At 44.4% G+C, this 14,071-nt stretch overlaps 1 protein-coding gene across 4 annotated transcripts in view; it reads left to right on the top strand.

Moving 5' to 3' along the window:
* Window positions 1–14,071, top strand: part of sash1a (SAM and SH3 domain containing 1a) — a 161,336-nt gene that overhangs the window by 116,752 nt on the left and 30,513 nt on the right. For all 4 annotated transcript variants that reach the window (XM_087174184.1, XM_087174185.1, XM_087174186.1 and 1 more), the window contains exons 2-4: window positions 1,410–1,538; window positions 10,941–10,991; window positions 11,101–11,150. In XM_087174184.1, the coding sequence (XP_087030310.1) occupies window positions 1,410–1,538; window positions 10,941–10,991; window positions 11,101–11,150 (230 nt within the window). The remainder of the gene's footprint in view (window positions 1–1,409; window positions 1,539–10,940; window positions 10,992–11,100; window positions 11,151–14,071) is intronic.

Genomic DNA, 14,071 nt, shown 5'->3' with positions numbered 1-14,071 from the left:
GTATGTGTGGGACACTCTCACACACACTCACAGTGATCCATTCATTTGTGGCCTGGCACCCAGATAGGGAGTCCGGTTGAGAAAGACAGAGACTGAGAGAGACTGTTCGGACCCTGCACAGTGACTCAATGCTCGCTGTCTGCCTGGCACAGATTAGATCAACACTGATGAATATTCAGCAGTTGGCCTCCATCGCCAGAGTGGCCTACATTTCAATCAAGGCGAGAGATAGGAGTCGGTCTTCTCTCACTTCGTACGAAAGACATTGCTCTACTTCCTGCAGAGAATCTGAAGGGCTTAATTTCAGAAATAAATTAATTTCTCATATTCTTTTCTTTTTTTTTTTTTTTTTTTTTTGGTCTGATGTCAAGACTATAACGTTAGCCGCATAACTGCAGGGACTAAAACCTAAATCATTTGTGCATATGTCGCAACTTCAGGATACATTTCAGCGTTTGGAACACAGTCCCGTGTAAAAGGAACTGATCCCGTGATCGGGCGCCGTGTGTTGACGATTGGTATTCGCTGACTGGTTTCCATAGAACCCACGTCTGACGTCACAACACTATTAATGTTTCCAGGAGTAACCTAGAGGCCAATCTTCAGCATTATATCCAAAGAGTATTCTTTTGGGTGAGCTCCCTACTGTTTGGAGCACAGCTTCCTCTCGCAATCTTAAACACATGCCTACCAGACAAAGACAGGAACTGCGCGGATCTAAACTACAGCGAGCAGGAAGTGTGTGTTTGCTTTGGAGTTCGTTGAATGTCTGAGGAGGTAAAGGGCATCCTAGATACGACGCGGACAAAACCATGGGACAAACCACTCACTGAATGGGATCTGATAAGAATCAATAAATGTCCAAAGTACACAGAGCTTTTATTGAGGCGCATTTTTAGGTTTTTCAGTTTGTATGGGGGGAATGTGAGCAGATTGGTGAATATCAACAACACGTGCCACAATGCATGTGTGTTTTCTCAGTTTGCACTAGTTGATCTGGGAGGCAGCGTAGAAAATGGCGATGTGTGAGTGACTATGTTTGTGTTCCTGTGCCACACCAAATGCGTGCCTGTCAGTGAAGTCCATACACCACTAATTGTAAGTGGTTTTATAAAGCTGTGCTTAGGGTAAATGGAGACGATGGAGGGGCATGAGCTTCTCACAACTAACTTGACCAGGCTATTTCCTTCCCCGAGGCGCTGGTGGGATGTTCAAATGTTTTTTCTTGTTTTGTTTAAATGAAGTTTTTCAGTGATTCACCGTCCGAATAACAAGTTGTCCAAAAGGAGATTTTTGCAGATGACAGAATTTTTCTTTTTTCTCTGTACAATTAGATTGTCAGCTGTCCGTTCTCAGGATGTTGTAGTTCCTAGGCTAAACCAACCATTTCCTCTCTTCCTCTCTTCCAGGATGGTTCTCTGGGCAACATAGATGACCTTGCCCAGGAGTACTCTGAGTACTACAACACCTGCTTCAGTGACGTCAGTGACCGCATGGAGGAGCTACGCAAACGACGAGTCTCCCAAGAGCTTGACATGGTAAATGCATGCTCACACACACATAAACATACACACACACACAGATGCAGACACTTAGAAAAACCTTGCATAGCAACTAAAAACAGCTGCCATCTCATCTTGCTTGCCTACAAATTGCATTGGACAAATTATTCTTTTTTTTTTTTTTTTTTTGCAAATCTTTTAATAATGACCCTAAAAATCCCCTTTTAAGAACAGTCTTGTGGCTTTACACTGGGTAATTTCCACAATTGTAGCCAACAACCTGGCAGAGACAAACAGCAACAGAAGGAATATGAATGTGCGCTTAGGTTTTAAGACTTTCACCAAAGGCATTTTGCCTTTTCTGGATGTGAATGCAGTGCTGTTCTGGAGGTTCATGGGGGACTTTGAGGGTCCTTTTCACAAGGATGTAGGGTAGTGGGGCACCCCTTTGGTTGCCAAGCTGCCAGCAAACGTAGGATGGTATGCTGCTGGTGCTGCACACACAAACTGGAGCCAGTGTGGAGTGCTATGCTTACTTCATATGACTTATTCATGGTGAATTTAATTAGTTTGAAGCTTTAGAAAATTTAATTTGGGCTCAATTTCTAAAACAAATAGATACAAAAAAGTAAAAGTAAAATGTCCAACTTAGAAGAAATAAGGCAGGTAGGTGCCACAAGTAAAACTGATCCCTGACTAAATGATGCCTCAGTTCTCTCACCGCAGATTTTGCTCGCGTTGATATCATGTTACCTCAGCTTTTCTTATTTGAGCTCCCATCCAAATTGTCTGTTGATATGTTTTTGTCTGACATTACTGGTTTTCAAGTTCAATAAGAGGCCTCTTCTGCTTGAAGGCAGCCATGTGGTTTTGCTTGGGCTGACAGGTATAGCTTGGATGAATAGCTGATTTATTGCAGGCAGACATCCTGTTCTAGCAGCTTTCAGGAGAGGGATAGGAATGCATAAAATAAAGAAATCCTAGCTGTGGTTACTTAGATGCGTTTTGCATCTGATCAAAGGTTAAGTGTTCTCTCTGTGTGGCCACAGACATCGATCTTTCTCTTCCCATCTAGTGACTCTCAGCGTAATAAGGATTACCTCTGGATGTTTTGTAGTTTGAGAAGGTCTCATCCTGAGGAGATAAAACAGGGGAAGGGGAAGCAATCGGGGCAGATTTTTGCAGCCTGCGTAGAAGAAGAGAGAGAAAGAGCTGACTGGGCCCTGAGCCTGAAGCCCGAGCACAGGAGGAGGATAAGGATGTGAGCAGAGGAAGACGAAGGGAGGAGGATGAGGGGAATGAAGAGGAGGAGTGGGGAATGTGAGAGCCTGCAGCTGTCCCGCCACTCTGCAAAGTTTGGCACCAAAATGTAGGAGATGAGGAGAATAAAAAAAACATGACAGAAGGAATATGGGTCAGACAACACACAGTATCAACCCACGCTATATGGACTGAACTTTGCCTTGCATTTTATGCTTTTTCTAAAATTAGCTTTGGCCATTATTCAAGTGCACGGCAGCCTTTTCTCTACCAAGCTTCGAAGGGTAAGAGTAGTCAAAGACAAAAATTCTTCCTCTTGGGCATTATTGATGTTTTTGTTTTCAGCTTCATTTTTCCGACGGGCCGGACACTGTCATAGTCTCACAGGCTGTGGCGCAGCCTCTGTAAGACAAAGTGAAATGCATTGTGAAAGTAACACACAAGAAGAGTCAGGAGGAGACAGAGAGAGAGAGCGAGGGAGAGAGACAGGCAGAGCACAAGAGGCTCAGATGAACTGAGAATAAGGGCAGACAGCGGAATGGACACCCAGTTAGAGAGAGAGAGAAAGAGAGAGAGGGAGTGAACGACTATTGTATCTTGTGAAGTGTGTCCAGAAATCAGTGGCTGAGAGCCAGCGTCATGCAGCCGTCTCCCTCAGGCCCCAATAGCAAATGATTTGAGAAGGTCACAATGTCCACGAGCCACGTTAATGGGGAGACATTTAGCAAGTGGCACTCCTGAGGGACGTGGCCTTTAGGGAAAGACCTGTCACTTGTAAAGGGTACAGGATGGTGATAGAGCAGTCTGGTCTCCACAAGACCTACTCCCTCTCCGGTCATTGTCCTTCTTTTCGTCTCAATAAAAACGTATAGGTCAGCTCATTTCTATTTTTTGACAGAGTAACTTCAATCCTTTCGCATCTTTCATAACGTAACTTTTTGAGACAAAGGAGGTCACTCGGTCGCTCCAGATCAGCTCTGGTCAGTAGGCTCGCGTCTTTGAGAGCAAAGGTCGCTTTAACTTTGACCTGCCCTTGTCTTCACACTCAGACTACAGGAGGAGGCAGATGTCAGGATGAAGGAGGTGTTGGTGGGACTGACTGGTTCAAGGACTTGGTATATTAACTTTGTTTACAACACATTCAGCAGATTGCTCTTGGAAAAGTCCCTGTGAAAGCCCCGGTGTCTATAGCCTAGCTGTGGTCAGAGAGGTGACACCAAAAAGAAAGAAGAAGCTCTCATATTTAACTTTCTGTTCTCCAAAACTTTCTCATGTTGACTCTCAGGCTGGCAAGTGGGAACACTCTGGTTTCTGTTTGGGTTTGTTTTTGTGGGGGTTTTTTTGTTGTTTTTTTGTTTGTTTGTTTTTTTTGCTTTGTTTGCTCTTTTTTTTTTTCTAGTATGACTAACATTTTTACAGAAATGTTTGGAAACTTATCATTTGCGTTTGTTCCCCCCCCATGTCTGCCAACTCTTGAGGGGCCTCTCAATTAACGAAGCGATAGCTGTCTCTGTTGTGGTAAAACTTGAAGGGTCTATTAGGAGCCGATGACGGAGGCTCTCAGAGATGCCTATCGACGTTACCCGCTTCCTGCTCGCTCTCAGATTGGGTTATTTCTATGCATCTTCGTGTTAGTTTTATGAGTCGCGGGGACACAAGGAGTTAAATAAACATCCCCCTTTGGGAATGTGACCTATGGATTAGTGCTACCATGCAACAGTTTCCCAGCGCTTCCATAGACAACAAGAGTTTGGATGGCTCTCGCGGGCGTGCTGGTTTGGTGATGCGTGAGCTTTATTGTTGGAAGTGGCAGGAAGTATCGAAATGGAGCAATAGAACAAGTTCAGCAACTTAAACAAAACGTTGTTGTTTTAAGTGACGAGTCAGTGAACGGTGAGGCCAAAGACTAAAGATTACCTTTTAGCCTGAGCTATAAATTTCAGATCCATCCCTTAAGCAGGTCTATGTTGTGGATAATTGCCGGTGTAATTGCTGTCAATGTAATTTGTATAATTAAGTGTTTAATCTTTGTTGTCTCTTCCACCTATTTAACAAATTACAAAAACGTTAAGCCCATTAGAAATAACATGGCGCTTACAGGCAAAGGGGTCTGTTCACTTCCACATCGTTTCATTTCCATACATAATTACAGAGCTTATACGTTTATTTCATATTCTGTCGTTGTCCTTTTCAGAAAAACTTTCAGAAGCAACTTGTCTTTTATGGAAAGAGGTGATGGTGTTGACATTTTCTTCTCACCCCCCAACTTTTTCTGTGCTGCCTGTGATATCAAATCTCATGAATCGGAATAAGGTGCATCAGTTCAGGAAGTGAATTTTTCAAGTTGTCAAATTTGATCTATCAAGAAAATTCCTAGAATGATCAGATTAACGCCTGCGATGACATACATCGTACTCTGAGTGATTTGAAGTTAATGTGACCAGAACACTTTATCAGATCTGCAAAAACAGATCTTGTCTGTCATTTTCTTGTTTTCTGTTCCTTTTTCACATCTAGCATTGCTTCTGTTCTTTAACCTTTGCCACCGCAGCCACATACTCACGTTATTCAGTGTCAGTGTGACTGTTTTTTTTTGTTGCTGAAGGTGAAAATATGCCGAACGGATGCAGAAGCTACAGGAGGGATCCCATCCATGCAAGACACGCAGAGACCGGTTGACGGGGTGGATAATCGTGTATAGCCGAAGGAGGAAAACATCAAACTATATGATAGCATCTCTCTCAAACCACTGTGATTAAAGAAATGACACACATGAAAGACAGATCAAGATGGATCACTGTGGAATTTGTGGTTGTGAGACGAACCTTTTTCACACATCTCTACATGCTGTAACAGTGGTGAGACATTGCAACAGTGTCTTTTAGTGATATCCTTCAGGCTAATGTTGAATTGTGGTAAACAGAGCGGCCACGAGGATTAACATTACATCCTTTTGATGCTGTGGCCAAAATCCTTGAGTTGCTGTTGTCACTGTTGACTTCATGACTGAAGCACTTTTGACACAAAAACGACTCAGCTGGTGTCGGACTGATCTGCTCGCCTCAGGAATGCTTTGTTATGCTTTTCTAGCTGAGTAGTTGGACAGTCGGGGGGTCAAGTACAGACTTGTGTTTTGTTTTGCCGTGAGGTGAGGAGCAGTGTGAATAATGTGCTAATGCCTGCGTCAAGTTTGTCGGTCAAAGTGGGTCAGTTCAGCTGGGTTAAAGCTACAGTGTAGCAGAAAGACAAACTGTAGGGAATTCTGCCGCTTATTTGTTCTTTCTACCTCCAGGGCTTTGCCCAGAAATGTCGCGAGTCAACACGCTCAAACACAAACACACACACACACACACACACACACACACACACACACACACACACACACACACACACGTCTTTGTTGCAATAAGATCACTTTCAAATGATGTTGGCATAGCTGTTATTGGTATAACCCCTGTGGAAATCAAATGGTATAATCGTAATTTTATTGTACGATTTATTAGTCAGTGATGGGATTGTGACTGTCCTTTTGTAATGTGTAATAGCTCTGGTATTTGTCTTGAAATACCAAAACAATGATGATCCACAAGGCTCAGGAATGCTCCACGCTGTAGGCATACAAGCCTCCGCTGCAAGTATGCGCACAAACACGCACACACACATACTCTCAAAACTTCTGGAACGGAAGCGGGTAGAGGTGTTGCTGAGTGTGGTCATGGTTTTTTTGTTTCTCATAGGTGAATTTAACGCAGCTCAGAAGTGGCATGGCACGGTGGTTTATACTGCCCACTGAGAACATGAGTTTTCTGCTTTTGTGTGTGAGATTTTAATGGTGATGCAGGCTTGTGTGTGTGAGAGAGTGTGTGTGAGAATCATAAGTGAATGTGTGTAGATCTCGCTGTGAGATCTTCCAAATGAGCCGGTTCTGCTGGCTTTCACCGTGCCATACTGGTCCCACCGCTAACGTCTTTCTTGGCTCGCTCCGGGCTTTCCAGTTGGTACCTGTCCCTCCACATGAGCAGTCCTTCCAAGGAGCCTCATACTCGCCCACCCAGTTTTACTCAACCATTCCAGTTGGCATACCTCCACGAGCCACCTGGTCTCTAGTTTTGCCGCATACACTCCCTATTTTTACCTCTGAGGTTGGCTCTAACTCCACTGTGGCGAACTCATGTCTTTGGTGGGCCTTGCAGTCATGTTTGGACTAAACTGCCGCCATTTAACACTCATCTGTAGTTCTATCCTCTCCCTCTCATTAGCAGTCTGGTCCTGCAGCAGCAAAACAGAATTTAGCAGTAGTTTCTGGCTTAATGATGAAGCAACGTGGTGCTTGGAATTGCAGTCACTTTACAGGAGCTTTTGATGCCGTGTGTGTGTGTGTGTGTGTGTGTGTGTGTGTGTGTGCGTGCGTGCGTGCGTGCGTGCGTGCGTGCGTGCGTGCGTGCGTGCGTGCGTGCGTGCGTGCGTGCGTGTGTGCGCTGGGGCTGGGGGCTGGGTAGTTTCCGATGCTAGTTCCCCTGTCTGCCGACATCGTGATCCTCATTAGCCGGAGCGCTCTCTCTTGCATGCTTCCGTACCGCCTTCTCTCTCTTTTTATTTTAACTCAATTCAGTCACGCTTAAGCAATCAACAACCCTTTGGACATCTGGAGGGAAAACACACAGCACACTCACATACACATAGTTGCCGATCCGGGGTAACTAGGGCAGTATCTCAAGCTGATGCTGGTAATTTTATGCAAAGGATAGCATGCCCCCTCTGGGAGTGTGATGTGAGAACTAAGGTTCAGACACACACACACACACACACACACACACACACACACATATATATACAGACACCCCCCTCAAATATGCATCGATTAGATATTCTCTTTCGAAAGTGTCAGTTCTGCTGGCAACTTGTTCACCGTTCACTTTTGCTCTTCCATTAGCGATGCACAAGTTTGACAGAAGCCCACGTTTACCTTGGGAAGCTTTTACACCAAATTTTTATCGTTGCGACAGATTCATCTCACAGATCCGCAGTGTAAGGCAAACGGGATGCAGGTCTTGTTTTTATTTTTCGCTGATCTTCTCCTCGTCTTTTTTTTTGCCCTCTCACTCCCTCGTTCCATGTCAGAGATGGCCCACACAGACGGGGAGTAAAGGGAAGCTGAGGAGGAGTAGGCGGAACAGAGGGCCGCTTTGTGTCTGTCTCTTAGGGGCTCTATCTGTGGAAGTGGAGGCGAGCTGTGTGTGTGTGTGTGTTGGGTGTCTGTCCAAATTTATGTCTGTGTTATGTATGTGACTATGTCAGGGTCTGTATCTTTATTTTATTTTTTTGTGTGTGTCCGTGTGTGATGCCGTGAGCTGACAATGTGGCAGTGTATCTTAAAATAATTTTAACAACCAGCTGGCACAGTGCCTGTAGTGATCGACTGGCGACACTGGCATATCTCTCCTGTCACCGCAGTCCAGAGAAGCCATCAAAGAGGATCTGATAGCAGAACCGATCTGCCACTACCCTTGTGAAAGTATCCAGGACTGTGCGTGTCAGTTCACAGTGCCTCTCCTTCTTTATGTACCTTTTTTTCTGAGTACACCAACATTATTCTGCACAATGCAGTTGTTTAAACAGAGCTAACTGCTGAAGTTGTGCTTGTTTAAGGGATAGATGTGTTGTTTCTTTGTCTCATAAGCTCTGCCCCAAAAAAAGAACCATATAGCCCTGTCCCAGATTTTCCTTGTGCACAGCCTGACAATGTAACAAGACCAACCCTTGTACCTCTGTAGGTCTGGTAGGTGAAGTTTTTATGACCTTAGACAGGTACCTGCTCTCTGACTTATGGGAATCTCTATATTCCCTGGGATAGACAAATTGTTTTGGGGCTCTTTTGACATTACTTGATTTACTTCCCAAAGAAACTTCCGGACCCGTGCCTCTGCCCGCTTGATCACCGTAACAGACACATGGATAAGCAGACGAATGAGCCAGGAGGACTTGTAGTGCTGAAGATAAAGCCTGCCAGACTGTCTCGCTAACATCTTTACACTCTGCCTTCAGTTGATTGCAGCTGTGATAAGTGTAGGGTTCAGGCTAATTTTGAGGCTTTTACCCACCTCAGCACTTCAGGTCTTCAGTTGATATGACCCGAGGGCTGCAGCCTCTTAAAGAGCTCTTAAAGGAGGTTATGTCACTTCTGACTAAGTCCTTTAAGTATTACTCGTGCTTAGTGGGCAAGGGTGTGGAAAGGATTGTACTCCCCTTCCCCGAAGCCCAGTCAGAGAAGAAAAAAGGTTAAACTTAAGGTCACTCTGACTAGAAGGCATGAACAGACCAAGTGAAGGAAGCGTACTACATCCAGCTTCCTATGACTGTTATCCTACAATCTAATATCTGGGTGTGGAGATAGAGGATGATGCGCATTTTCTCATAAATAACTCTTTTCCCAGATTCCCACTCTCCATATTGGAAACTCCAGGTTCCATTTGTCATTTCTTTGGAAGGTAGTCGCCTAGCAGCCGTGTGCCCTGTAGGCATCCTCGCTTCACTAATGACAACTCCTGTATGCAAGCATTTTCTAGTGCGATGAAAAGTTAAAATGCCCCTCAAACTGATTGACCGATGAATAGAATATCTGTACAAGATGAGGGAATTCACTTCAGCTTTCGCAGGGAGAGTTGTGTTCAACCTTCAATTTCAGCCACAGACTTCTAGAGAAACTAAACAAGATGCATTGGAGTGTTTGTGTTATTAACATCCAAATCCTTGAAATGTGTTTTTCTCATTACATTTTGTGTATGTACCAAAAATAGAGATGGTAATATCAGCCAACGCATCATAAGATGTTTCCTGTAATTCCTCTGTATCTGGTGAAATATGAAGTCAGACAGGGAATAGAAACAGGAACTTGTTTTAGCTTAGGTTTTCTCGCTCAGACCCAAATGTCATGACCTGAATTTCGGCAAGACTATGACATTGACACTTCCTCAAAAATGTCCCAATATATCAAAGCAAAAAGAGCTCCCCTTAATATAACTTACTAAAGCATCTTGTTGACTAACCCCGTCTAAGCTCACTCCCACGCCCCAGGCATGGAGAGTAAAGCCACATATTTCTCATTGTGCAGTGAGCAGAAATGTGACCATTAGAAATGAACAATGTTGACATGACAGTAACCTCAAGATTAGGGATCCAGGCCTGTGAAAATCTGGTTACTTCCCTTAAGCTAAGTGCTTTCTGTGGTGCTTAGGAGCCCACACTATAAGACTGTGGCACAAGGAGTTAGGTAATCTCCTCCATGAGAGTCGAGAGCACACTAGAAGACACCACCAAGAAACTATGCACTCCACCAATCCCTCAAGGCTGTTCGTTGGCTTTAAATGATCACATGCTCCAGTTTGAAATGTAAGTAGCAGACTTGTTGTGGTTGAGTAGTCCCCTTGTCTGTCTGTCAGAGTATTTGTTTTGAGGCACAGCTGTAACTGGATAGGCCATGAAGAGCACACCTGCTTTAGGCATATGCGAGAAGCAGCCCCGTGTAGCAGTGAAAACAGCCCTGACACAGACATTTTCCTCTGTTTTTGTACATGACAGTCATTTAAGTAGTTTGTTCCTGAAACTCATGTCTGAAGCTTTACCCGGTCTGGAAATCTGTCGGTTTTTCGGTTTTTCTCTTTTGCGCTGCCGTTTCATTTAGTCAAATGTGGTGTGTTGTCTTCTAAAGATGTGATGCAAACCAGCAGGTGTTACCTTGTGTTCAGGGAGGGGCACACTGACGTCACTGGAAGCACACAGTGGAATTCATGGAGACTCTGGTGTGTCGAGTGCTTTTGTCATGTCTTGTTCTCTAGAAAAAAGACTGCACCACTGCCCATCGGTATTCTGTAACAATTAAAACAGGTATTGCAGGTTCCGATACCCAAAGCAAGACTTGACTTGTCGAGCTGTCGGCGGAGGGCTGGGCACACGTGCTCGTGTTTGTTTTCAGTCACATGCAGGTGTGTCTACATGAACCTGACCAAAGAATGTCTTTCCCACATGAATGCATCGTTAAACATCCACTGTTTCTGGTGTCAACTGACCTTTCTTCTCCATATGCAGAACTTGTTTAACCTTTTTAGTCCCCTGTGATATTAAGTGATTGATCTCTGACACTGACACCTGACCTTCTTTACTTTTCTTTCTCTTTCTCAGGAGAAACAAGACCCAAGCAGCACCTCTCTGCAGCTACGTAATGAGATCCAGGTAGGCAGAGACATTATGTTCCCAAAACACTTGAAGCTGCATAAAAGTAACATGTGTGGCTTTACTGTGTCTGTTTTACACATGCCTGTCTCCTTCTCTCTGTCCTCAGGAATCATTAGGCTTCAGCAGTGAAGTGTCGACTCCAGAAACGGACAGAAAGTACGTTTTTTTTGTTTTTTTTTCTTTTTCACTCTATCACTGTAACATGTGACCAGAGCCAGTGTGGAACCATGAAATGAATGCTTGGATTGAAATGTGTGTCTGTTGCATGTCAAAACAATGTGCAACGCAGCCTGCGTCTGGATCACATCAAACCATACATGCCTTCACACGAAATCGCGGATCACACATGGCCTTTCTGAGTGTCCGCCGCTGAAGATGGAGAGAGGCAAATGGAAATGCACGCAGCTCCACATGCAGCTCATGTGATTGATAGATCTCTTGTGTGACAGCTTGTACAAAAGGTCGCCCATGGGGTGCCAAGGTCACCTCCGCAGGTGGAAAACTCTAAATTCATGGATGAGTGTGGTGATGTGTGAATGAGCATTTGACACAGGTTCAGCTTTGACCGACCTTGGCCTTAGTCATAAAAACGTAAATGAAAATGCTGATTTCCTGACTGAGACATAAAATTCACTTTCAGTATATTAATAAGTTAATACATTGAAATATTTGATATTTAAAAAGAATGAGAAGGAATTTTGATCTAAAAATATGGTGAAAAATAACTTATTTCAGTATAATTTGTATATTTAGTGCAAACACATAGAAATGAGCGTTATGACATGATTTTAGGCTTTTTAAAGAAATAATTTGACATTTCAGAAAATACACAACAACTTAATTACTAACTAATTACCAGCTTATGGAGTGGGGTCCCTAAACTCCCAAGTCACATCCCTGCTGTGGTTAAAGGAAAACCACTGACTGCTGGACTGAGCAGGTCAGGCGGAGGAAGCAACCATTCTCCGTTCTCTGGCCGTCCATGTTTCCTTCCTGCCTTTGTGTCCAGCAGGGGAGAGAGGGGGAGACAGAGAGGGTGATGGCCAAATGATTACAGCAAAGATGCATGAATGAAAGAGCAGGATGGAACCGGGCATGGGTGGGGTTCCTTTTCACTGGTTCCTGTAACACAAAGTGTGTGTGTGTGTTCATTTTCGCACACCACTGAATTTTGTGCACGTGAAATTTCTCCACCATGTCCCGCCGTTAGATTACTGTTATACACTAAAGCAATCCAAGTTGTTCTGCTAAAGAACTCTCTAAATACCCTGTTGTCAAACAGAATTAAATTCTCGGCCGTAACAAACATTTGACCTCTTTATAGGCACTGGGTTTGTTTGGTTTCTGTTAGGCAAGAATATATTCAAATATTTGCTTACATCAAGATGATTAATGAAGATTTATATACAGTGCAAGTTCCTTGGATCAAAAAAAAAATCCCTATCTCATTTAAAGAAGTGTTTCGGTGAAGACGAGTGGATGGTCAGATTAATGCAGGGATTGGAAGCCTCAGTCAAAGCCCAATTCCAAGTTTGCCGGGGCCAGAGGAGAAATAAATGTTAGTGTTACTTTATCGTCATTCATCCTAATTTCATGCATTTGTTCCTGACCGTCACCCCTGTGTGACCCTCAGTGGAATTGTCATGTTCATGTGAAGACCACGTGCGGCAGAGGAAGTGCATACCACAGACATGATCTCCTCTCCTAAGGCTGTATATGTTGCACAGACAAAACGCTGAGGATGATGGGAACCAGATGCCAGATTTTCGAATGACGTCTCTCTGCTGCTTCGAGAGAGGCCCACAAAGAGCCTGTAACTGTACTATTCTCCCTCTTCCTCCTGTCAGTCTGTTTTTTTCTCTGTCCTCCATCTCCTTTCTCATAAGTATTCCGACTTTATCTCACAGTGAGTCTAATGTAACAGTTCCACATTTTACCCCTCTCTTCACCTCTGTCACTTCCCTTCTTTCTATCTGTTTCTCTTCCTACAAAGCCTCAAGCTCCATTTTCGGTGTGAAAGTTAGATATGAGGCGCTTTGTATCATCCTTTATCTAATTAACCTAATTTTTAAAGTTTTTATGCTCGGGGACAAAATCTCCATCCTGCCCCTCAGAACCTTTCTTTTTTTGTAATCCATCCTTCACCGCCAGCCCCTCTCCTCTCTGTTACAAAGCCCATTGTCCACTCTCCGCTGTGGTGAATGGGTTGCAGGTAGAGTGATTTATCATGTGCAGGCAGACTGATAGACAAGCCCCCTCCATTCCTCAGACACATTCCTCACAGCCCCGCAAGGGACACGCGTGCACGTTCACACGCACGGACACGGATACCCCCATCATCACCTCTCTGCAGGACAATAGCACCCAGAGGAGATTACCCAGACTTCATCTCGGGGGCTGGGGGGGCTGTGTCACCCCTGCGTCTGTGTGTCTCCTTGTCGCTTTGCTAGCAGGAGGGTGGTGGGCACAGCTCCCATAATTCCTGCTATGCCAGTGATGATAACAGAGCGCTCTCAAAAGGCGGGCGGGTTCAAGCTGGGGACTTCCTGTTTTGAAATGTGATTGATTGGTGGGTATTGTTGACCCACAAGCTTATCAGTGAGGTTAACAGCAGACGTAAATGGAAGGTGGTGAAAGCCCACGCGTGCACAGACACGAGGTACAAATTGTCGATTGTTGGCTCTAACAGGGTTTGTCAGACTACATTTAGTGGCATTTTTGCTACTGGATGTGGAATCCCAGCTCATGCGATTGATAATCAGATGGAAATGTAAGCCATGCCATATGAAGAATTACCTTGTCAACATCTTTATCACTTTGAGTGTTGCAGCCCTCGTGGAGCTGTTATTTGCTGCTAAGAGTGGACAGTGTTTGTATATGGCAGGAAAATGCTCATACACTTAAAATACACGTTGAGTTTTTTCAACTGTGTCCGTTTCATCTGTATGATTTTCTATTTTCCTGCCATATGACCTTCTGTCTTCCCTTCCATGCGACCTCTGACCTCTTCCATGACCCCTGAAGAGGTCGTCCCTCTGCTCTTCCTGTGGACACTGCCACTGTCGCACAGGGTCGCT

The sequence above is a fragment of the Seriola lalandi genome, unplaced genomic scaffold (genome assembly GCF_002814215.2).
Source record: "Seriola lalandi dorsalis isolate HSWRI2012SDOR001 ecotype SW California unplaced genomic scaffold, Sedor1 jcf7180002054326, whole genome shotgun sequence".
Taxonomy (NCBI): Eukaryota; Metazoa; Chordata; class Actinopteri; order Carangiformes; family Carangidae; genus Seriola; species Seriola lalandi.
Note: the sequence above shows the minus strand (reverse complement) of the source record. Positions and strands in the feature narration are given on the sequence as shown.